The sequence below is a fragment of the Leucoraja erinacea genome, chromosome 6, assembly GCF_028641065.1.
Source record: "Leucoraja erinacea ecotype New England chromosome 6, Leri_hhj_1, whole genome shotgun sequence".
Taxonomy (NCBI): Eukaryota; Metazoa; Chordata; class Chondrichthyes; order Rajiformes; family Rajidae; genus Leucoraja; species Leucoraja erinaceus.
In genome coordinates, this window is record NC_073382.1 from 3448888 (window position 1) to 3474959 (window position 26072).

Sequence of the window (26072 nt, forward strand, 5' to 3'; positions counted from 1 at the left end):
GACCGGTTGCATCGTGGCTTTGTTCGGCAATTTGAGCGCCCTGGAGAGGAAAAGACTACAAAAAGTAGTAAACACTGCCCAGTCCATCATCGGCTCTGACCTTCCTTCCATCGAGGGGATTTATCGCAGTCGCTGCCTCAAAAAGGCTGGCAGTATCATCAAGGACCCACTACATCCTGGCCACACACTCATCTCCCTGCTACCTTCAGGTAAAAGGTACAGGAGCCTGAAGACTGCAACAACCAGGTTCAGGAATAGCTACTTCCCCACAGCCATCAGGCTATTAAACCTGGCTCGGACAAAACTCTGATTATTAATAACCACTTTCTGTTATTTGCACTTTACCAGTTTATTTATTCATGTGTGTGTATATATTTATATAATAGTATATGGACACATTTATCTGTTTTGTAGTAAATGCCTACTATTTTCTGTGTGCTTAAGCAAATCAAGAATTTCATTGTCCTATACAGGGACACAAGACAATAAACTCATTTGAACTTGAACTATTGTATCCCTACCACTGAGGTCAAATTTGCCAACCAGTTAATGCTTGGTTTGGTCAGCTGCCCTTCTTAAATGAAGGTATCCATTAGCTCTCCTCTTGTCATTTATGGTGGCCAAATAAGATTGAAAGTTTCAATTGAAGCCCCAGCAATTCTTTCCTTTGCCTTCCTATAGCAGACTGGGATAGATCACATTAGGCCCAGCTGTTTTATTCATCTTTGAGCCTGCTAAGAATTCTCATACTACATCCTTTCTCATGGTAATTTATATTGGAATTCCACTTTCACCCTCCCTGCAACTGCAGTAGGACCTCTTTGCTCTGAAACTCAAATCCTCTCGCAATGAAGGCCAACATGCCATTAGCTTTCTTCACTGCATGCTGTACTCGCATGCTCACTTTCAGTGACTGATGTACAAGCGCACCCAGGTCCCGTTGCACCTCCCCCCCCGTTCTCCTAATCTGACAACATTCAGATAATAATCTGCCTTCCTGTTCTTGCCACCAAAGTAGATAACCTCACATTTATCCACATTATACTGCAGCTACCATGCTTCTGCCCACTCAACCAACCTATCCAAGTCACCCTGCAGCATCATGGCATCCACGCACCTGTCCAAATGTATCTTAAGCATCGTAATTGTTCTTGCATCTCCTACTTATCCCGGCAGCCCACTCTATAAATGCACCATGTTCATAGACGTCGTTACTCCACATGTTCGCCTCAAATCTTTCCCCTCTCACTTTACACCTCCTACCCTGGGAAAAAGACGGTGACTGTCCACCTTATCAATCCTCTTTCTTTTGCCCTGCACCACCCCACCCCGACCTTATTTTAAAAACGACCGTGGACCAGGGTGGCAATGCGCCATCCTATATTTGCACCCGTAGCTGTCGGAGCATCTATCAGTTTTGCCCTTTCACTCTTTCTCATTGAGTGCTGAGCAACCCATGGCGCCATGGACCTGTCTGGCAGCTCCCCACCCTCCCCCTTCCCCCTAGAGAACATTCACGTCAATCATTTTCCGGCCTGGGATAATGATTCCCAAGTGAAATGCACTAACTCCCTGTCTCCTTCCAATCCTTATTAGTCCCGTATTTCGTATCTAACTGCATCCCACCTTGGTGTTGGTTATTTTGTCGCATGTTGGTTATTTTTGATACAGGAAAAACTTGATTTGACTGGATAGCGCACAAACAATATTATGAACGAGTACGATCAAGGCATAGACAAGAACAAAAGATCGTAATTATGCTGGCTGCATTCCAAAGGCAGCACATAGTGTAGATGGAGTTGATCTGGTTTGTGTGATGGACTGGGTTACATCTCTACAATATCTTGCACTCTTGGGCAGAGCTGTTGCCAAACCAAGCTGTGATACTTCCTGATCAGGTGCATTCTCTGATGCTTCTGTAGAAGTTGGAAAGAGCCGTTGGAGATCCTTTGTCTTCTGAGGAAGTCGTGGTATATTGTCATTTCTTGGTCATGGCTTCATTGTGGTGGGCCCAGGGCTGATTATTGGTGATATTTATACAAAGGAACTTGAAGATTTTGACTGCGATCGCCTCTAAAAATATTGATTGGATTGGATTCAATTTATTGTCATTGCACTTTTCAGTGCAACAAAATGGTTTAGCCTGCAGTCATAACATAGAATAAATAACAAACACTCAACACAGTTTAAAGTCCCAAAGTCAGTGTCTCTTCCCTCTTTGCTCTCCGTCTGCGCTGAGGCAATCCAGGCCGCCGATGTTGTGACCCCGCTGGGTGATGGTGAGCAAGTCCCGCGGCTGAATCTGTGCTCCGCAAACGGGCCGGTTCAAACTCCGCGGCCCGGGGCGGTCGAAGCTGCCGAAGCTGCCGCCCTCCAGTCCAGCGGACGCAGCTGTAGTTGCGGGAGCTCCGGAAAAACAGGTCACCAACCTGTGACCTGCGAGCTCCCGATGATGTCGTCCACTGGTCCGCGGCTGAGCCTCCGAGGCTCCAAAGTTGGGTCGGAAGTTGGGTCGCCCCGCAACCACAGCCCCGAAGTCGGCCAGCCTCGCGTTGCTAAGTCCTGGCTCTCAGATTCAGATTCAGATTCAGATTCAATTTTAATTGTCATTGTCAGTGTACAGTACAGAGACAACAAAATGCATTTAGCATCTCCCTTGAAGAGCGACATAGCAAACGATTTGAATAAAAAAAAATAATAAGTGTCCGGGGGGGGGGGGGGGGGGGGGGGTGATTGGCAGTCACCGAGGTACGTTGTTTAGTAGAGTGACAGCCGCCAGAAAGAAGCTGTTCCTCGACCTGCTGGTTCGGCAACGGAGAGACCTGTAGCGCCTCCCGGATGGTAGGAGGGTAAACAGTCCATGGTTGGGGTGAGAGCAGTCCTTGGCGATGCTGAGCGCCCTCCGCAGACAGCGCTTGCTTTGGACAGACTCAATGGAGGGGAGCGTGGAACCGGTGATGCGTTGGGCAATTTTCACCACCCTCTGCAGTGCCTTCCGGTCGGAGACAGAGCAGTTGCCATACCATACTGTGATGCAGTTGGTAAGGATGCTCTCGATGGTGCAGCGGTAGAAGTTCACCAGGATCTGAGGAGACAGATGGACCTTCTTCAGTCTCCTCAGGAAGAAGAGACGCTGATGAGCCTTCTTGATCAGAGTAGACTTGACTTATCAACAAAGACTTGATCAGAGCTTCCGCAGCCTCGAGGTCGGTCGCAGTTGGAGGCCGCCAGCTCCGCCATAGGCCTCAGCGCAGACGGACACGGAGACGGGGAATACGGCAGGAAAGGTCACATCCCCCACCCCCTGAAGGAAGTCAAAAAACATACCACACCCACCCCCCCGCACAGACACAACTAAATAAACCGAAATGCACTGCAACAACGGGACAAAAGAAATCAAAAAAAAGGAAAGCCAAAAGGACTGCAGCCGAGCCGCAGCTGCAAGGCATGTTGTCCAGGTGACTCTTGGCATCATGGAATCACCAAAGTGCCCCCAGCAAGCAGTAAAACTTGAAAACACAGCAAACAAAGCTGTTCAAACAGGTGGCACCTCCTGTAGATGTGGTCACCAAGTAGGTAGGAATTCCTGCATACTGCAGACCATATACTACATGCAACTCGGCTCCTCTATTTTATGATAAAGAACATATTTTCTCTTGAACTGTAAATGAAATACAGAAGAATCGTCTTGAACTTAAGCTCTTAATTGCTCATTTTTAATTAAAGAATACTAATTGGCTATTAATCTCCTTTTTAAATTTTGTCTTAAAATCTTAAACTATGAAAGTAGTGGAAATACGCAGCTGACCAAACTTAACCAATTAGTGTTCCCTCTTGCTGTGCATCACTTTCTGACTTGAAATGCTATCTCCATGAGATGATAAGCTCCTCCAAACAGATCTTGCCTTGATGCAGCTCCTGTTACATTTCTGTGCTGGTTATCGCTTCCTGTGCTGTCACAGGTAGATCCTTCTTGTTCACTGTTGCTAATGTTAGTGTCTTGTATGTATGAAGTTACTTTGTTGAAGGGTGACAGGGTGGTGGAATTGCTACTATACAGTGCCAGAGACCCGGGTTCGATCCTGACTATGGGTGCTTGTCTGTAGGGAGTTTGTACGTTCTCCCCCTGGACTGTGGGTTTTCTCTGGGATCTCCGGTTTCCTCCCACTTGGTTTCTTGGTCCTCCAAAAAATTCCAAATGGAATTTAAACTGGAGGTGGTGAAGGGAGGGCTTAAGCCAGAAAGGGTTATTGGGAAGAAAGAGCTACTTTAAATTTAGTTGCATCTGGTTGGGTAACTATAGTTGGGTTGAGATTATTCCACACTCCAAAGACGTACATATTTGTAGGTTAATTGGCTTGGTATAATTGTAAATTGTCTCTAGTGTGTGTGTGTGTGTGTGTAGCATTGTGTTGGAGTGCGGGGATCGCTGGTGGTCCGCACTCAGTGGGCCGAAGGGCCTGTTTCCACGCTAAACTAAAGCCACAATATTAAAAGCTTTGCTGAATGATCTCTGCATTGGCGTCATGTTCAATGCTAATCTTTTGATATTGGAATGAAGTTATAAAGCGCCATTTCTCTTTTATTCATTGAAAGTAACAACTAATACATTTTATTTGCAGATGTGAACGAGTTGAAAGAGTGTCTGCATGTACTTGTGAAGGAGCAACAGGCAGTAGCTGTACAAGCAGCAGCCTCAACTCTCTCTGGGATAAGGTTGAAACAGAGATTGGCAGTCCTGGAGCGATACTTCATAGCACTGAGTAGAAGTGTGCTCCTGGAGCATACAAATGTTAAATTAAAGACCATGAGTGTTCCCGTAGCTGTTTCTGACAAGAAAAGGTATGTTTCAAGACGAATGTTCTTTTGTCAATAAGATCGCAAATGAAGATGTCATGTTTTGCTTCTATTTAAAACATTAAAAACTCGCATGTGCATTTGATTCTTGTCACTTGAAATGTATTTTAAATTTCAGTTCCAGACCTCTTGGGAAGGGTGTAGAAGGACTCGCTAGAGTTGGATCTAGAGCAGCACTTTCATTTGCCTTTGCATTCCTTCGCAGAGCGTGGAGATCGGGTAAGGAGTGGGATTTTCAAGATTATTGATTTGAAGGCCATTTGCAGATTGAACCTTTGTTGTGTGGTCTGTGGGGACATTCTTTCCTTTTGTCTTTTTGTATGAAAGGTGAAGATGCTGACTTGTGCAGTGAGCTGCTGCAGGAATCTCTTGATGCACTTCGTTCTCTCCCAGAGGCATCATTGTTTGACGAAGGGACGGTATCCAGTGTGTGGCTTGAAGTTGTGGAGAGAGCAACAAAATTTCTCAGGTCTGTTGTTACAGGGTAAGTTGGCATTAACAGACAACTTTTATTTTATTTTTTTCACTGACTGAGAAACGTTGTTTAGTTGTAATTATAATTAAGAATTGAATTTCTGATCCACAGTGACCTTCACGGAGCACCAAGCTCGAAGGGGTCAGGAAACATTCCACTTCAAGATCAGCACTTGGCTCTTGCAATACTTCTAGAACTGGCTGTGCAGAGAGGAACGTTAAGGTAGGGAATACAGAAAATATGACATTTTGTAGCCAAGACATTTTTCCAAGGATCTGGTGATTTGCATTTAATGGAGTGAGGACAGAAATTAGCAAGTAGATGAAGCCCTGGTTTACTGGCGAATATCTTTCATGTGTTAACATAGTGCAACCTCATTTCCAGAGGAAATGACAATGGCAAAACCTGCAGTGTTAAGGGCCTGTCCCACTTGGGCGTCATTTGCGCGTCACGCAGATGGCGTGCGAAGATTTTATACATCCCAAAATCCTGGGGCGCTGCGCCACCACGCACCATGCATGCATCACATGCGCGTCGTAAGTCGTGACACGTAAATGATGTAGTGTAAATTACACGCAAATGATGCCCGAGTGGGACAGGCCCTTTACACAAAATTATTGATCTCTATTTTTAGTGCAGGAAGATTTAAAGTGCATTAGTTAGGTATGTTACAAAACCTACCTGAATCGTCATTGGGAATCTGCCCACAGCCAGGTCCGCGATTTTGGCGCTGTTTGGAGGGGGCGGGTTTAAAACGCGATTTTTACTAGGCTGTACTAATCGCAGATGTTCAGCCTAGTAAATCATTAACGAAAAATCGCTGCAAGACCCGGTCGCAAAAGGTATTATTAGTTTTATAGGCCTCGATAATATAGTTATAATAATTTTAAAATTACTATCTGATTCCGCAACCTCTCGCAGCCCCAGGGTTTTATAAAGCAAACAATTAAAGGTATGTACCTTATTTTTACATTAAATGGGGCATATATATAACCCTATATATCAAGTTATCTATAGCGAGTAGTTCATTTTGGGCTTTTTATATCCCGCAGTATTTTTCTCGGCATTTGAGGGCACTAATCCAGCGCGATGTCAACGTTCTAAACCAGCGCGTTCACAGAAACCCACTAGAAAGCCGATTTAAATGGGCATTTATTTACAGCAATTGAACACTAAATTCCTTCCATTTGGCCTATAAATTAATGTAAATTAGATATAAAAATCATGTTATATTGTGAATTATTTGTGAATATTATTTGGACACTTAGGCTATTTAAAAATGTTAATCTTTCCTTAAGAAATGGCCTTTTGACTATCCAAGATCACAGCTTTTTTGTAATGTCCATTGAAAATCAATAGGGAACAAGATGCTAATTTCCGAGTATGAAAATGGCCATAACTTTTTTAATACTTGAGATATGAAAGTGAATTTGGTGTCAAATTAAACTTATTGTTATGCTTTATCTGATGGGATAAATTGCAGACTTGATTTTTTAAATCTCAAAATTTTGTAACATTGCTACATTAGTGACAGGTGCCTCTTCTCTGCCAATCACTAATAGCCCCAATTTAACCTGATGTTTCAAAGTTTATCTCGTCTCGTTGAATGTCTCCAGTCATTCAACCTCCAGCATCTTCTGAAATAAAGGATTGCAGAGATTTACCATCCTCTGTGAGAAGAAAGTGTATATATCGGTCATTTTTAAGGGATTAGTTATTTAAAACTACGTTCTCTTGTTTGAGACAGTCGAAACATCTTAATATTTACCTTGTCACGTTTCCTTATCTTATGTTTCAATAAAAGCACCACTTCTACTAAACTCCAAAGAATACACATTTAGGTTTTTTGGCTATTTGTGATAGAACAGTCATAAGGGATAGTAGAATTAAGCCATTTGGCCCATCAAGTCTCCTCCACTATTCAGTCATGGCTGATCTATCTCTCCCTCCTAACCCCATTCTCCTGCCCTCCCCATAACCTCTGACACCTGTACTAATCAAGAATCTTATCTATCTCTGACTTAAAAATATCCACTGACTTGGCTGCCACAGCCTTCTGTGGCAAAGAATTCCACAGATTCACCACCCTTTGACTAAAGACATTTTTCCTCATCTCCTTCCTAAAAGAACGTCCTTGCATTCTGAGTCTATGACTTCTAGTCCTAGACTCTCCCACTACTGGAAACACCCTCTCCACGTCCACTCTATCCAAGCCTTTCACTATTCTGTATGTTTCAATGAGGTCCCCCCTCATTCTTCTAAACTCCAGCAAGTACAGGTCCAGTGCTGACAAATGCTCATTGCTGAGATCATTCTTGTAAACCTCCTCTGGACCTCTCTAGAGTCAGCACATCCTTCCAGAGATATGGTGGCCAAAATTGCTCTTAATATTCCAAATGTGGCCTTACCAATGTCTTTTAGAGCCTCAACATTACATCCCTGTTTTTGTGTACAAGCCCTCTTGAAATAAATGGCAGCATTGACATTGCCTTTGTTACTACTGATTCGACTTGCAGATTAACATTTTGGGAATCCTGCACCAGCACTCCCAAGTCCTCCGATTTCTGGTTTCTCACCCCATTTAGAAAATAGTCTACGCCTTTATTCTTACGACCAAAATGCGTGACTCCATACTTTGCTACACTATATTAATCTGCCACTTCTCTGCTCACTCTCCCAGCCTGCCCAAGTCCTTCTGCAGAGTCCCTGCTTTCTCTACACCACCTGGCCCTCCACCTATTTCTGTATCATCTGCAAACTTTGCCACAAAGCCTTCAATCCCCTCGTCCAAATCATTAATATACAACATGAAGTGTTCTGGGCTAGCAATTAGTTCAGTGAATCTATTTTTGTATATCCTTTCCCACATAAGGGGGCACAAACTGTACAGATTACTCCAAGATTAGCCTCACTATCACCCTGTACAATTTTAACTAATTCACTTTTAAACCAAGCCCAAGCAATACAATTCAATATGCCATTTGTCTAAATTACTTGTTTCCCTGGGTGCAAACTTTGTTTCATGCGCAAGGTGACCTAGTTCTCCCTCTACTCTGTCCATTTGTAATCATCTTTATTTATTGAATGTTCATTTTCTTTTGCAGCCAAATGCTGTCCGCTGTTTTACTACTGCTGCAGATCTGGGAAAATGGAACCAGAGAAACTGACAACGAAAGATCTTCGCAAGGAACAAGTGCGCCACTTTTACCTCTTCTCCAGAGATTCCAGAGCATACAATGCAGTAAAGACTTGCCAACTGCAGATGAAGAGGTAGCGCCATATTAGCAAAATTATTTTTAGTGGCATGTCAACAAAGTATGTACATTTTTTTTCCTGTTTGACTGTGTTGGAGCGAAATACAAAGAGGTCAATGAACTTGGTGTTCATTTTTGCATGAAAATGTCTGCGAATGTCATTCAGACATGCTATCTTGTTTTACATTGACACTTGGGGAATTAGTGGCTGTCTTAATGTTGGTGGGACCCGCAGATTGGTGAATGAAGATGTTTAAAGATGTCAGTGAATTCTCCTGCTAGCTGGTCCACGCAGGTTCTTGGAACATGGTCAGGGACTCCAGACAAAAATTGTGATTTGTAGCCCTGTACATCTCACAAACTAACCACCCCCCTCCCTGGCCCCATCGACTCCATCTATGGTTCATGCGAGCAGTCGACCTAATGAAGGATCACTTGCAATGTGGTCATTCGCTCTCTTCTCCCTTGTCGGGAATAAAATACAAATTATAAATGCTTGAACGTACCACCAGATTCAAGAAGCTGTTGAATGGACCATTCATATGTCTGAAGAAGGGTTTCGGCCCGAAACGTTGCCTATTTCCTTCGCTCCATAGATGCTGCTGCACCCGCTGAGTTTCTCCAGCTTTTTTGTGTACCTTTGATTCTCCAGCATCTGCAGTTCCTTCTTAAACATTCATATGTCTGCATTGAATCTTTGATCTTTCCAACTACCTCATTGTGGCCTTTACATTTTTTTTAGTTGTACTTTTTCTGTAGCTTCAACACTATATTCTGCTCTCTTTATTTTTTCTTTGCACTGCCTGTTGTACTTGTGAGGTGTTGATTGTACTTGTGTCTGGTGTTATTCACCTGGATAACATGTAAAACAGTTTTTACTGTATCTGGTCTCTGTGTCGATAATAAACCAAAGAACGAATCTATCCACAGCTGCCAGGGGCAGCAAATTCCAGTGATTACCCTCTGAGAGAAGACATTTCTCCACAACTCAATTTTAAATGACCCCCTTATTTTGCAGCTATTTTCCAGTGACTAATTTCTTGTCTCATTTTTTGTATCATTGTCATTGTATTTGGTACTTGCTGTAATTAACTTAAATATATATATTTTTATCTTTTACATGCTTTTTACCCCCAGATATTGGGTAATCCCTTGAGTCCAAACGAATGCTTTTTGAGATACCTTACTTTACCCCAAGATAATGATTTGGCCATAGATCTACGGCAGACAGCAGTTGTAATTATGGCTCATCTGGACCGTTTGGCAACTCCCTGCATGCCACCGCAGTGTTGCTCTCCACCATCTCAAAAGGTAAAATGGTGCAAATAACCTTGAATGGCTCCCCAATCCACTTAAAGTGTCAGTGCTTGCTGCATCAAATATCTGCATACTGGTTTGCTTCCAAATTTGAAATATAACCATATAACAATTTACAGCACGGAAACAGGCCGTCTCGACCCTTCTAGTCCGTGCCGAACACGTATTCTCCCCAAGTCCCATATACCTGCGCTCAGACCATAACCCTCCATTCCTTTCCCGTCCATATAACTATCCAATTTATTTTTAAATGATAAAAACGAACCTGCCTCCACCACCTTCACTGGAAGCTCATTCCACACAGCCACCACTCTCCGAATAAAAAAGATCCCCCTCATGTTACCTCTAAACGTCTGTCCCTTAATTCTCAAGTCATGTCCCCTTGTTTGAATCTTCCCTACTCTCAGTGGGAAAAGCTTATCCATGTCAACTCTGTCTATCCCTCTCATCATTTTAAAGATCTCTATCAAGTCCCCCCTTAACCTTCTGCGCTCCAAAGAATAAAGCCCTAACTTGTTCAACCTTTCTCTGTAACTTAGTTGCTGAAACCCAGGCAGCATTCTAGTAAATCTCCTCTGTACTCTCTCTATTTTGTTGACATCCTTCCTATAATTAGGTGACCAAAATTGTACACCATACTCCAGAATTGGCCTCACCAATGCCTTGTACAATTTTAACATTACATCCCAACTTCTAGACTCAATGCTCTGATTTATAAAGGCCAGCACACCAAAAGCTTTCTTTACCACCCTATCTACATGAGATTCCACTTTCAGGGAACTGTGCACAGTTATTCCCAGATCCCTCTGTTCAAATAAAGTTATTTAGTTAACTCGGATGTTGAAATATTGCTTGGAGGATGTTGTATCATTTGCTGAAATGTATGAAGCAGATCCAGAACCGATAACTATTATTGAAAAAGGTTTGCAGCAACTCTGAAGGGAGACTTCAAAATTGTGGAATCTTTATAAGGGTGATGTTTTTAGAAGCAAAAATTGAAAATATTTCAAATATGCAACAAATGACTTGCTATCTTTGAAGAACGACAGGGTTACATTTTATGACTGGACTGTATCTCTATTTCTTTTATTTGCTTTGTATGAATCTGTACCTTTGAAGTAAATCCTTTCTTAATGTACCACGTTCTCTTTAACCTTTCGTTATGAATGAAATCCACTTGATAGCTCTTTTCCATCACATGCTTTTATACGATGAAAGATTTTTGACTTTCGTTTTTGTGGTAGGGTTCTTTACAAGAAGTCTTGGCCTGGGGATTGCTTGGTTGGAGGAGTCAAACAACAGTGATTTGTCCCATTCAGTGCGAAGGAATTGCAAACCTTGGAGTTACGCAAATAAGCTGCGCTGAGAAATGTTTTATTATTCTGTCAAGAAATGGAAGGGTATACATGCAGGTATACAGCAGTGATACACTGGTAAGTTTTGGAGTTTTTTTAAATATGACCTTGCATTTGTTGGTACTGCGTTGTAATCGCCATTAAAAGGCTTTTTGTTACACTTCTGGTTGTGTGAACATTGATGAAAAGTTGGCCATGTCCGAATTATAGATATGACCTGGATGGGTGGTTTTGCCATGACAGTGCAGTTTTTGTAGTTTGCTGCTAGCATTATTAGGCGTAGCATTTTTGTTGAAGCAACCTTGTTAGCTGGTGCATTGTGTCCTTCAGTTACCATAACGACACTGTGGTGATAGAAATATAGAAAATAGGTGCAGTAGTAGGCCATTCGGCCCTTCGAGCCTGCACTGCCATTCAATATGATTATGGCTGATCATCCAACTCGGTATCCTGTACCTGCCTTCTCTTCATACCCCCTGATCCCTTTAGCCACAAGGGCCACATCTAACTCCCTCTTAAATATAGCTTTAAGAGGGAGTTAGATGTGGACCTTGTGATAGCAGAGGGCACCAATGAAGTATTTTATTTCTTTGAGTTTGAGCTGTGCAGTTGATGAAGAGACTTCTATGAACTTTGTAGTTGTATAAAATGATTAGGTTACATTTGAAGTAATGCATGCACACTAAGAGGAGGATGTGAAAACTTTGCATTGGGTGCAGCAGAAGTTTACCAGGATGTTAGGATTTGAGTGTATTAGCTAGGAGAGTTTGGACAGACGTATTTTCACTGGACGATGATTTTCTACCCTTGAGTATATTTTGTTTTGTATATATATATATATGCATTGTTGCTGATACTGAACTCTTTTTTTTAAACAGGCGCCTCAATTGGTACAAGGTCTTGCCTCCAGAAACATTGTAAAAATTGCTGCGCACCCCGATGGTCAACATTTTCTGGCTTTGTCTGCTGCTGGGGAGGTTTTCTCTTGGGGCTGTGGTGATGGTGGAAGACTTGGCCATGGGGACACTGTGTATGTATTCGAACATTTAAATTGCTGTAGTATAAAATTATACATTAACTGATGGCATGGAAATGGAGTTTGATTTCATTTGCTATTGTGAACTCTGCTTATTGAGGTGAATGGTGGTTGCATCCACGACCAATGTAGTACATTTATATTACTCAACTGCAAAAGAAGAGGCAATGTGAGTCTATTTGAGTCCATGACAACAGTGTTATCACAGACTTTGCAGGATGTGCTTATTCTACAGTTTGCCTAACTCGGGGTACTTTCTGACTGAGAAATTTCTGACACTTGAAATTTGACTCCTGTTCCTCATGACATAATTGAACATAGAAAAATAGAAAATATAGGTGCAGGAGTAGGCCATTCGGCCCTTCAAGCCAGCACTGCCTTCATGGCTGATCATCCAGAATCAGTACCGTTCCTGCTTTTTATCCATAACCCTTGATTCCATTAGCCCCAAGAGCTCTATCTAACTCTCTTGAAAACATCCAGTGAATTGGCCTCCACTGCCTTCTGTGGCAGATAATTCCACTGATTCACAACTCTCTGGGTGAAAATGTTTTTCCTAATTTCATTCCTAAATGGCCTATCCGTTATTCTTAAACTGTGATCCCTGGTTCTGGACTCTCCCAACATCGGGAACATTTTTTCCTGCATCTAGCCTGTCCAATCCCTTAATAATTTTATATGTTTCTATAAGATTCCCTCTCATCCTTCTCAATTCCACTGAATGTAAGCTCAATCGATCCATTCTTTCAATATTTATCGATCCCGTCATCTCGGGAATTAACCTGGTGAGCCTACGCTGCACTTCCTCAATTGGAGTAATGTCCTTTCGCGAACTAGGAGACCAAAACTGCATACAATACTTCTTCAGGTGCGGTCTCACCAGGGCCCTGTACAACTGCAGTAGGACTTTGTTGCTCCGATACACAAATCCTCTAGTTATGAAAGCCAACATGCCATTTGCGTTCTTCACTGCCTGCTGTACCTGCATGCTTACTTTCAGTGACTGATGTACAAGGACACCCAGATCTCGTTGCACCTCCCCTTTTCCTAATCTCACACCATTCAGATAATAATCTGCAACCTTGTTCTTGCCACCATAGTGGATAACCTCAATATTATCCACATTATGCTGCACCTGCCATGCATTTGCCCACTTAACCCAACCTATCCAAGTCACCCTGCAGCCTCATAGCATCCTCTTCGCAGCTCACACTGCCACCCAGCTTTGTGTCATCCGCACATTTGGAGATGTTACATTTAATTCCTTGGTCTGAATTGTTAATATATATTGTAAATAACAGGTGTCCCAGCACTGAGCCTTGTAGCACCCTACTGCTCACTGCAGCTTAATCAGACATTGTTTGGAATTTTCTATATTTTTTGAGAGAATGAACATTTTTATATGTGGTCAGGTTCCACATCTTTGAATTATTCAGGTGGTACTAAATGGATTAAAAGCCTTGATAGTGCAAGATGTTAATCTTGGGCTTGGTTTGAACTAGGAGAGGATAATTTCATCTAACATAAAATTTGTTGTGTAGTTTTCCTCAAACAAAGCAAACCTTTTGGAATTATATATTTGGGGATTTGAGAGGAAAGTATTTCCAGCATTCTGTATTTTTGTTTAATACTTGGTCATGTTAATATTTCTTCCTCTTTTGAACAGATCTCTTGAAGAACCTAAAATGTTGGCTACCTTATCAGGGAAGCAAGTAGGAAAGCATGTTGTTCACGTGGCTTGTGGAAGCACGTACAGCGCAGCGATAACTTCGGAGGGAGAACTGTATACGTGGGGCAGAGGAAACTATGGCCGGCTTGGACATGGTACGGTTCGTTTCATTTACTGGAAGTTGTAAGCTATATGCTATGTTTAGTATAGCGATACAGCATGGAAACAGGCCCTTCAGCCCATCAAGTCTGCGCCCACCAGCGATCCCAGCACACTGGCACTATCTCACACGCTCACACGCACTCACGGCAATTTACAGTTATACCAAGCCATATAGTCGGCACATCTGTATGTCTTTGGAGTGTGGAAAGAAACTGGAGCACCCAGAGAAAACCCACGCAGGTCATGGGGAGAACGCACAAACTCCATGCAGACAGCACCCGTAGTCAGGATCAAACCCGGGGTCTCTGTCGCTGTAAGGCAGCAACTCTACCGCTGCGCTACCGTGCATATGCAGCATATTTCCCTTTCTTGAAAATAGGGCATTGAGAAAGGCAGTCCTTTTGTTTCAAAAAATCACATCCAATGGTTTTGCATTGGAAATCTAGTAAATTGATTTTATTAATTTTCTGACCTTTTATGTTAGAAGAAATTTACTTTGATTTGAAGAAAGGAGTATGTTACCTGAAAGTAATATTTGATGAATTTTTCAGATGGTCTTTTTGACATTAATTCCTGAAGAAATGGAAAAACAGGGCATTTGTGTTCGTTCCTTGTCTCATTTAATGGTCTGAAAAGGAGATAAACAATTTTTTGAATTGGGTGCACCAAAATTGGAAAAATTATATTTATGCAGGCTTATGATTGTGACAAACTCTAAATAGGACAAGTCTCCCACTTTATGCTTTTAGAAGCAATTTTTAATGGAGTCAGAGAGCGATATGACATGGAATCAGGTCCATTGTCCACTTGTGCAATGCTGACCAGGATGCCTTATCTAAGCTGGTCCAACTTGCCCACGTTTGGCCTATATCTCTCTAATCCATTCCTATCTATGTACCTATCCAAGTGTCTTTTAAATGCTATTTTTTAGTACCTGCCTCAAGTACCTCCTCTGGCACCCTGATCCACATACCCACCACCCTCTGAGTGAAAATGTTGCCCCTTGGATGTTAAACCGTGCCCCTTTCACCTTAAAACTATGTGCTTTCGTCTTTGATTTACCTACTCGGGATAAAACACTCCACTTATGTCACTTGTAATTTTATACTATTGTTGTAAAGTGCCCTTCAACTTCCTATGCACTAAAAAACAAAGTCCCTGCTTGCCCCCACCTCTTCCTATAGCTCAGCCCCTCAAGTCCTGGAAACATCCTTGTGAATGTTATTTGCACTCTTTCTCATTTATTGACAGCCTTGTGAGCATGGTGACCAAAACCGAATATACTATTCCAAATGTGGCCTCACCAATGTCTTGTACAACTGTAACATAATTGCCCAAGATCTATACTCAATACCCTGACTGATAGAGCCAATGTACCAAAAGCTACTTTTACCACCCTATCTACCTGTGATGCTACTTTCAGGGAGCTATGAACCTATATTCCTTGATCCCTTTGCTCTACAACAGACTTCTGGGTCCTAATCTTCACTGAGAACATTTATTTGCATTTTTATAACCTTTTCTGTTATTGCAGAAAACAAAAAGTGCTTTCGTGTTTTGAGTATCTGCTGTTCTAGGGTCCAGTGAAGATCAGACTACACCCATACTTGTGGCTGGATTGAAAGGATTAAAGATTGTTGATGTTGCATGTGGTAGTGGCGATGCCCAGACATTAGCGGTAGCTGACAATGGTAAGTAATATTGATTCGTTTGCATGAGTATTGCTTCAAGTTGAGTCATAACTACAGTACATAAAGAATGTGGGGATGTAAAATTAAAATGCCGTAGGCTCGGTAAAGCTGGTGCCATGAGGTAATTTTTCCATGCAGAGAGCGGGTCTTAATATGAATGGTTGAAGTCGTGAAAGTCCAAAATTGGAATTCTGTTTTAGAGAAAGGAAAATAATAAATGTCGCCATTGAACCATAGTAATGTACAGGTAGTTCTGTTATAATGTGAGTTGTGATCCTGAGAAACCTTGTGTTATGGAAAAACCTGTTCTAAAGAGTTGTGTTAATTGGATCAAGTGGGAGGGAGGGAGGGTGGTCTTACCGGCTTAGAGTTTTAGACGGGAAGTCACCACGTTTTTCCACAGGCTTTCTTAAACAAATGTCTTCTCAGAAGTGATAGGTTTATTTTAGTTACTGGGAGCTAAAAATACGAAAGGCTATATGTCACATTGCGCAATAGAGTATCATTGCATAAGTGTCGATAGAAGCAATTTGTTTGTCAATTTCAACGGCCACCCATGGTTAAGGTAGCAGCTGTAGTCTTAAGCAAAAATGGTGTCTGATTACTGTGGGAAAGTTTCATGCAAACAGTTTTTTTCTCCTACAGTGTTTAAATCCAAGACCAGTTTGGCTTTGTGTATTAATTTCTAAAGTAACGTTTAAGTTGTTCTTGATTCCTGATCGAAATCACATTATAACCAATTCAGCCCAGGTCATGTAAATTATGTTCCCTGTTTCATCACTCGAGTTATATCCTATTTGTATTTGTGTTATGGAAACACACATTATATCAGAACTACTGGTATTCCTTTTTTTTGGTGTGGCTCTTTTACCCCAATATATTAAAACTTACATATCATGTTACATGATGCTGCTTGATCTCTTTACCTGTTCTTGAAGAATTATGTGAGTTTAATGCACACATTCATTTCATTGCAGGCCAAGTGTGGTCCTGGGGAGATGGGGACTATGGAAAGCTGGGCAGAGGCGGCAGCGATGGTTGTAAAACTCCCAAATTGATTGAAAAGCTTCAGGACCTTGATATTATTAAAGTGTGCTGTGGCAGCCAGTTTTCAGTGGCTATTACAAAAGATGGACAAGTTTACACCTGGGGCAAAGGTGATACCCAAAGACTTGGGCATGGAACTGAAGAGCATGTGCGATATCCTAAGTTATTGGAGTGTCTTCAGGGTTAGTATCGCTCAGCTTAGGTTTATTGCTGTTGAATCCATTGTGTTTTACTTGCAGAATGTAAATGATCGCTTGTCAGGTCTTGTTTAAGAAAAAAGATTAAGCAGATCCTGGAAAAATCGTAGGTAGACAAAAAATGCTGGAGAAACACAGCGAGTGAGGTAGCATCTATGGAGAGAAGGAATAGGCTTTTATCTTTCACTTCAGTTCTTCCATCTTTCACTTGCGTAATGTGAATCTTGACTAAGGTTCTACTGCCTACACCCAGTATCCTGTGAGCACCAGGCCTTCATCTCAAACACCATTACTATTTCATCACGTCTGGCTGTCTGGCTTCTTCAGCCTCCAACCGTATCGTTTCCCAGCCCCGCTCAGCCTGTATTACCGTCTCCCCAAAATACACAAACACAACAGCACTGGCAGACCCATTGTTCCTGTCTGCTCCTGTCCCATGGAAATGATTTCCACGTACCTAGACTCCATCCTTTTCCCCCCCCCCCCCCCCCCCCCCCCCCCCCAATGGCCCAATCTCTCCTGCCCTATGTCCAAGACACCTCACATGCCCTTCGTCTCTTTAATGACTTCCGCTTTCCGAGCCCCCACTCCCTCATCGTTACTATGGACGTTCATTCACTCTTCCCCTCCATCCCCCACCAGGAAGACCTTAAAGCCCTCCATTTCTTCCTTGCTTGCAGACCACCCGCTCTACTCCGCCTAGCGGAGCTGATCACCCTCAACAGCTTCTCCTTTGACTCCTCCCACTTCCTCCAAGTCCTAGGTGTAGCTATAGGCACCCGCAAGGGCCCCCAGCTATGCCTGCCTCTTTGTAGGGTATGTTGAACGATACCTGTTCCAGGCGTACACTGGCCCTATCCCCGAAATCCTATCTCCATTACATTGATGACTGCATCGGTGCTACCTCCTGCACCCATGCAGAACTCATCAACTTCACCACCAATTTTCATTCTGCACTCAAATTTACTTGGACCACCTCCCTCCCCTTTCGTGATCTCACAGTCTCCATCACAAGAAATAGACTATTGACTGACGTCTATTACAAACCTACGGACTCCCACAACTATCGCAAGTACACTTCTTCCCACCCTGCTTCCTGCAAAGACTCTATCCCCCTACTCCCAATGCCTCTGTCTACGCCGCATCTGCGCCCAAGATGAGGTGTTCCATACTAGAATATCTGAGATGTCCTCATTCTTTAGGGAACAGGGGTTCCCCTCTCCCATCATAGATAAGGCCCTCACTTGTGCCTCCTCGGTACCCCGCAGCTCTGCCCTTGCTCCCCATCCCCCTAGTTACAACAGAGACCATCTAGTGCTTACCTTCCACCTCATCAACCGTTACATTCAACACATAATCCTCTGAAATTTCCATCACGTCCAACGGGATCCCACCTCAAGCTGCATTTTCTCATCGCCACCCTTGCCGCCTTCCATTTAGACCGTTCCCTCTGCGGTTCCCTGGTTAACTCATTCCTTACCACCCAAACCACCCCCTCCCAAGGTACCTTCCCCTGCAACCGCAGAAGATACAACACCTGCCCCTATACCTCCTCCCTCGACTATGTCCAGGGACCTCAACAGTCCCTTCAGGTTAGGCAGAGGTTCACTTGCACCTCCTCCAACCTCATCTACTGTATCCGTTGTTCAAGATGTGGACTCTTGTACATCGGCGAGACCAAACGCAGACTGGGCGATCGTTTCACGGAACACCTTCGCTCAGCCCGCGTGAACCAACCTGATCTCCCGGTTGCTGGACACTTTAATTCTCCTTCCCATTCCTACACAGACCTTTCTGCCCTTGGTCTCCTCCATTGTAAGTGAGGCTAAACGCAAATTGGTGGAACAGCATCTCATAGTTCGATTGGGCAGCTTGCAGCCCAGTGGTATGAATATTGATTTCTCTCACTTCAGGTAGCCTTGGCATTCCCCCTCTCTCTCTCTATCCCTCCCCCACCCAAGTCGCACTAGCTTCTCATTTTTATCCGACAAACAGCTTACCTGGCCTGTTTCCTTTATCATCGTTACTTTTTTTAGCATATCTTTCATTCATTGGTCTGTATCTGTCCACATTACCATCTATATCCCTCGTTTCCCTTATCCCTAACCAGTCTGAAGAAGGGTCTCAACCTGAAACGTCGCCCATTCCTTATCTCCAGAGATGCTGCCTGTCCCGCTGAGTTACTCCAGCTTTTTGTGTCTATCTTCCGTTTAAACCAGCATCTGCAGTTCCTTCTTACATATCCTGTGTGCACTGACCAAAACAAGCCTCACTTTTTATATTCTCCTTTTTGTTTGAAATCCTTCCAGCTCTTCTCTCCTTACCTGCCCACCACACCTATGCCTGTATTCCCATTTTTGCACACATCACTTTTGCCCTCCTGTCTTCCCATGTTTAATCATTTCACCATTGGCAGCTAACAACATCCAAAGCTGAAATTCCCTCCCTTTTATCTCTTTTGCACCTTTGTCTCTGAATTCTCTTTTAAAACAAAAAGTCTGAAGAAGGGTTTTGGCCCGAAACGTCGCCTATTTCCTTCGCTCCATAGATGCTGCTGCACCCGCTGAGTTTCTCCAGCATTTTTGTGTACCTTCGATCTTCCAGCATCTGCAGTTCCTTCTTGAACACAAACCTCAAGATTTTGTTTGATTTTCTAGTTAAGGACCTTGGAATGAGTTATATTACATTAAGGGTACAATGTAGAAATTGGATTGAATCTTCTCAAAGGTTAATCATATCTGCAATGCTGGTTGATGAATAGCATTCTTGATGGTCAAAATTTTAAAGATTTGTGCCCTTGCCAATATTGAATGATCTATTCTTAATCCTCAGGATAATTGGTTTCGGAGAAACTAGAGAGAATTTGAAATTAGTCAACATTCTGGCTTCTGGATTGCTCTTGAGAAAGGTTATCTTATCCCTAACCCCATTGTGACTATCGTGTCAGATGCTGCATGACCCATGGAGTTCTTCCAACAGGTTTGAAGAAGGGTTTCAGCCCAAAACGTTGCCCATTTCCTTCGCTCCATACCCGCTGAGTTTCTCCAGCATTTTTGTTTTCTCCAGCATTTTTGCCCACTTTCGATTTCCAACATCTGCAGTACCTTCTTGAACGAGTTCTTTCAACAAGTTCTTCTCCAGATTTAATCATCTGTATTTTCTTGTGTACATATACGCATCTCCTGATCGGATATAAATCGTCTGTGCATTTTTTGTTTGATTGCAGGTAAAAAAGTAATCGATGTGGCTGTTGGATCCACACATTGCATGATACTGACAGAGGATGGTGAAGTCCATAGCTGGGGCAGCAATGATCAGTGTCAACATTTTGATACCCTGAGGATAACAAAACCAGAACCAGCTGCTCTACCTGGGTTAGATATAAAACATATCGTTGGCATTTCTTGCGGGGCAGCTCAGGTAAATTTCCATTTGAATTTTGGTCCCTGCCAGTTCTGTATCCTGACGTGGTTTCTTTGAGTAAGAAAATGTTACTTTTTCTCTACCAACAATTGTTAGTAGGATTTCAATGAAAGCTGTGGGAGAGAGCTAAGTTAATTTGCATTCATTTGCACTGTGGAGAAATAGTCATGTGTCTCCTTAACAAAGGTAGTAACTTCTAACATAGAAACATAGAAAGTAGGTGCAGGAGTAGGCCATTCGGCCCTTCGAGCCTGCATCGCCATTCAATATGATCATGGCTGATCATCCAACTCAGTATCCTGTACCTGCCTTCTCTCCATACCCCCTGATCCCTTTAGCCACAAGGGTCACATCTAACTCCCTCTTAAATATAGCCAATGAACTGGCCTCAACTACCTTCTGTTGCAGAGAATTCCAGAGATTCACCACTCTCTGTGTGAAAAATGTTTTTCTCATCTCGGTCCTAAAATATTTCCCCCTTATCCTTAAACTGTGACCCCTTGTTCTGGACTTCCCGAACATCTGGAACAATCTTCCTGCATCTAGCCTGTCCAACCCCTTAAGAATTTTGTAAGTTTCTATAAGATTCCCCCCTCAATCTTCTAAATTCTAACGAGTACAAGCCGAGTCTGTCCAGTCTTTCTTCATATGAAAGTCCTGACATCCCAGGAATCAGTCTGGTGAACCTTCTCTGTACTCCCCCTATGGCAAGAATGTCTTTCCTCGGATTAGGAGACCAAAACTGTACGCAATACTCCAGGTGTGGTCTCACCAAGACCCTGTACAACTGCAGTAGAACCTCCCTGCTCCTATACTCAAATCCTTTTGCTATGAACAATAACAATATATTCAAAGTTACGAGTGAGAAAATAGAAAGTAGTTTAACATTTTGAGATGTGGAAATTATTTCTGGCTGACATATTAGTACAGACAGCCATGTATATTTGACTTATCTGTAAACTTATTGCTCCTGTAGAGTTTTGCTTGGTCTTCATGTTCAGAATGGTCAATTGGCCTTCGTGTGCCCTTTGTGGTGGATGTTTGCCAGATGACATTTGAGCAATTGGACTTGCTGTTGCGACAAGTAAGCGAGGGCATGGATGGTAGTTCAGACTGGCCCCCACCACAGGAGAAGGAATGCATGGCCGTTGCAACTCTCAATCTTCTGAGACTTCAGGTAACGAATAACTAAGTAGAGCACGTAAATCGAGAGTTATGTATTTCAATTTCCCACATTGGAAATGTTTATTGATGAGAAAAGTAACTGCTTCAAACAAGGTTTACGTTTATTATTGTCACATGTGCCGAGGTGCAGTGAAAAGTTTTTTTTGTTTTGCACGCTATCCAAACAAATTGGGTAACACTATACATAAATACAATGAAGATAAACTGAAGTGCAATAAAGCAAAGAAGATGTTGCAGAGTGCAGAATATAGCTCTCAGCGTTGTATTGCATCAGTTCCATAGACAAAGTCCAATATCCTCAATGGGGTAAAGGTGAATCGGGCAGTCCCCTAGTTTATCAAAGAGCTATTTGGAAGCATGATGACAGATGGGAACAAGTTGTTCCTGAGTCTGCTGGTGTCTGCTTTCAAGCTTCTGTATCTTCTGCCGGATGGGAGCTGTGAGAAGAAAGTTACACTTGGGTGGGATAAGTGTTTGATTATTTTCGCTGATTTTCCATGGCAATGAGAAGTATATATGGAGTCAATGGTGGGAAGTCTGGTCTTTGTGATGGCATGGTCTACAACGGCATCTATGCGCAGTTTTTTGCAGTTTTGAACGGTTGCCAAGCCCTGCTTGCAATATGCTTTTGGAGACCTGTTAGAATCAGTGGAGTCATGCCGAATCTTCTCCGTCTCGTTGGGAAGTAAGACGTGTTGATATGCCTACTTGGCTGAGGCGACAGATCATTAATCAATTAATCAATCAACCTTTACTGTCATCTTGCAAAACAACAATTGTACAGTGCAAAATGAGAAGACGTTTCCCAGGGAATATCAGAGCATCACACATAAACTAGTAAGATTAAACGAGAATTTACCAGTTTGAAGTTTGATCTGTATTTTATGAGGAGGAACGTTGAGGGAATACGTGAAGAACCCCGCTTACGCATGTGTGTCATCCTTCAAAGCATTCAAAGCATTAAGGCTGTACCATATTTACCAGCAAAGTCAGTGCCATGTGAACTGTGTTAGCAGTGAACTGCAGATGACCTGTAGTTAACACATCTGTGGGTACATCTAATTGGTAATCTAGCCAGCCATCTTGATACGATGCTCGCCAGATAGTACCCTAGGATCAATACAGAAGATGACACAAAGTTCCCATCTGAAAGAATATAAGTACGACGTATTCCATTAACCCAAGATGAAGTGGCAACCACCTCTGATTATGATAAGGATATTTAGTACACAAATTTCTGTGATTCTTATTGGATGTCTCCATAACATCTATAATGTGTGTACGTAGTTTAATAATGCTTCAATTTGTTGCTTCCTTGTCTGAATGACGTTCAGTTCAGTACATGCTGAACTAAGGAGCAAGTAATGAATACCTCCACATTCTATAATAGTGGTTTGGGAAGTTCCAGGTTTGCATATAAGGCCAGTGCATCCTGGTGAACTAGTGTCATGTCTATTTCTAGTAGTGCGGCCGATAATATCCCGCTGATAGGACTTTAGAACTTTCTTTCGGTTTAATACCTTGTCCTGTTATGTTCCTGGAGGTAAATGTCTTGCCAACACCTCAGCAAAGGTATTGGCTTGCAGGTGATGTGTAGACATGTACTTAATGCTGGCAGCCATCCTGGCCTCTAGATCTTTGCCAGTCTGTTCTTGCTGAAAGTATTGTTCCACCATGTCCAGCAACTTGGTTCCCTCGTCCTCCATATGGGAATGTGGCTCCATCTCTGGTTCAGAATCTAACACAGGCAGCCCTTCAACACCCTCTTCCGAGGAGGATGAAATGTCAAGCAGCCCTTTATGGTAATCTGCTGAGGGACTTACACCTATGCCACTGTGGCTATCGTCCATATCCTGGAGCCTGCCACTCTGGAGAAGTTCCTCCAACAACCGCTCCTGCCGACCTACGTGCTCTCGGGCACTAGTCGCACGCGGTTTTTGCCGCAGCCGGTCCCCATGCCTACGGGCACTGATCGCTCCCGGCCGCCCCATATAATTGTGCCGTTCCTCGCAGTCCCGGTTCACCTGTCGCTGACGGCCGAACCTGCTGCAGCCACTCGTACCGGTTTCCCAGCTCCGCGCAAGTGTCCGCTGCTGGCTGCGCTGTATCCTGCAGCTGCTCATCCTTACTCCGGTATCGGTAAGTATTATCCGGAGGCTGTTTCTCCACATCATTTTCGCAGTGATGTACTTTGAGCTTTGCCTTCCCGCCCGGTCTAGGATTTGATTTTCCCGGCGCGGGGTTTAAATCCGGCACAGCTGATGTCTCCCCTCCTTCAGGGTTATGTAAACCTGTGCCTTGGTCAGGGTCTGAACAAATTTGGTCCTGCCCACTCTCCTCCGAGGGGTAAGAGATATTCTGCAGCCCCACACGGGGTACCGCTGTGGGGCTTACCTCTTGCCCACTGTGGCTAGCCTCCACATTCATGGGACTGCCACCACCTTCTGCACTGACAGCTCGTCGCTATTTTTAGAACATTGCGGAAGTGCCGTTAATGCGCCCTTCCGCACTTCCAGTGCCTCGGACCCATCTAATACTTTAACAAAAGGATTAACACACAGATTCTATGAAAACCCCATTTTAGGTTTACACCATTTTCCCACATACCTATAGTAAGGGTCCGTGGTGTTGTACCCGAGTCGTCGGGAAACCCTGCTCCAGCGCCGTTATCCTGTCGCTGAAGTCGGCTCCGTCCCCTGTTTTAAAACAAATTAACAGGCCCCCGGCCTCTGCTGGCTGCCTGAATCTGCAGACTCTCCCCAGCCAGCTGCTGGTCCTATATATCCCAGCTGTGGACAGGTGTAGTGAACAAACGGGAGAAAAAATCGTGGGGGGGGGGTAAGTTTAGCACAGCTATTCCCATAACGGGAGTTCAGCCTGTTGCCTGTTTTCCCCCCTGCCTCTATTCCAGCGCGGTCCAGCGGGTCCAACGCGTACTCAGTGCTCTCGGGCACTGACCGCTCGCCGCTATTTTTAGACCTGCGGAACCCCCGTCAGTTCCGCACCTTCCAGCCCCTCGGACCCATGAATTATTAAATGCACTAACCGACTAGTGGGGCTGTTTCCGAGTTGTCGGGAAACTGCTCCAGCGACCGTTGTCCTGGCTCTAAAGTCGGCTCCGTTCCTGTTTAAAAGAAATTAACCGGCCCCGGCCGCTGCTGGCTGCCTGCAATTCTGCAGACTCTCCCCAGCCAGCTTCATCAGCCTTCTAGATAAAAAAGGGTAAGTAAACAAAAACGAAGTTCCCTTACCTGTTGCAGGTTCAACCCCTGCCGATTGGGAGGAACGTCCTTCCTCCAGCGATGACGAGTTCAAATGCGTGTAGCGATATGGCACGCATGCGTCGTAAGCGGGGTTCTTCACGTAGCCACTCACGTGACTCCGAAGTAAAATTAAACATTTCACACATAATAAAAACAATCCAGTCCCTGATGAAACAGTACAAATAGTTTAAAAAGTGCAGGTAAAACGTTAAGGAACTAGAAGTTCTTAATAATTTCCACTTCTGTACCATTGGTGCTGATTGGGGCATTGACTCTTCCATGCTTCCTCTATTAGCTCCCTCATCGTGCTGACATTGGGGGAAAGGTTTTTGTCCTGACACCATTTCACTAAGTTCTCCATCTCCTTCCTGACTCAATCTGGCCATTGTGATCTGGTCCACAACAGTCTTGTCATCTGCAAACTTGTAGATGGAATTAAAGCCGAATTTGGCTGGAGAGCTGTGAATGTACAGGGAGTACAGGAATATGTATTCCCAATTTTAAAAGAACATATGTTAGTTGTATTTAAGTATGACTGTTTGCAATTAAGTCATTCTAACTAGCTATTATATTAACATTTTAATCAGGACATGGAATGATTAAAATTGTTTTTTAAATTTAATTCTTTTTAAGCCTGGCTTGTGTTGTGAATCGGAAAGGAAATATGTTGCAGGAGACAAAAGTAATTCTTAATTTCCTTTTTATTGTAGCTTCATGCTGCTATTAGCCATCAAGTTGACCCAGAATGTCTTGGTTTGGGCATTGGCAGTGTTTTATTGAACAGTTTGAAACAGACTGTGGTGACGCTTGCCAGCAATGCTGGGGTTCTGAATACTGTGCAATCATCCGCACAGGCTGTGCTGCAGAGTGGTTGGTCTGTTCTGCTCCCTACAGCTGAAGAAAGAGCCAGAGCACTTTCAGCGTTGTTGCCCAATGCAGGTAGGACTTTGAATTTTTTAAATTGTAGTTATTGTTGCTGAAAACAGATGCTGACCCATTCATTAGCAGGTAACCATGGACAGTTAACACAGTGCAGTAAAGCTCTTTCCTGACTTCTCCAAATAATATATACCTTGGCATTGATTTTGGAAGAGCAATTACGTGCCTAATTTGCGTGAGGTTGGCAGAGTGGGTCAAATTA

The 26072-nt window shown here is 43.3% G+C and overlaps 1 protein-coding gene across 3 annotated transcripts in view; it reads left to right on the plus strand.

Moving 5' to 3' along the window:
• The window catches only part of herc2 (HECT and RLD domain containing E3 ubiquitin protein ligase 2), a 192596-nt gene that overhangs the window by 36846 nt on the left and 129678 nt on the right, over positions 1 to 26072 (plus strand). For all 3 annotated transcript variants that reach the window (XM_055636505.1, XM_055636506.1, XM_055636507.1), the window contains exons 4-17: positions 4623 to 4842; positions 4976 to 5076; positions 5185 to 5341; positions 5444 to 5554; positions 8437 to 8602; positions 9724 to 9897; positions 11148 to 11336; positions 12137 to 12288; positions 13961 to 14118; positions 15703 to 15816; positions 16794 to 17045; positions 20287 to 20480; positions 21460 to 21660; positions 25642 to 25870. In XM_055636505.1, the coding sequence (XP_055492480.1) occupies positions 4623 to 4842; positions 4976 to 5076; positions 5185 to 5341; positions 5444 to 5554; positions 8437 to 8602; positions 9724 to 9897; positions 11148 to 11336; positions 12137 to 12288; positions 13961 to 14118; positions 15703 to 15816; positions 16794 to 17045; positions 20287 to 20480; positions 21460 to 21660; positions 25642 to 25870 (2418 nt within the window). The remainder of the gene's footprint in view (positions 1 to 4622; positions 4843 to 4975; positions 5077 to 5184; positions 5342 to 5443; positions 5555 to 8436; positions 8603 to 9723; positions 9898 to 11147; positions 11337 to 12136; positions 12289 to 13960; positions 14119 to 15702; positions 15817 to 16793; positions 17046 to 20286; positions 20481 to 21459; positions 21661 to 25641; positions 25871 to 26072) is intronic.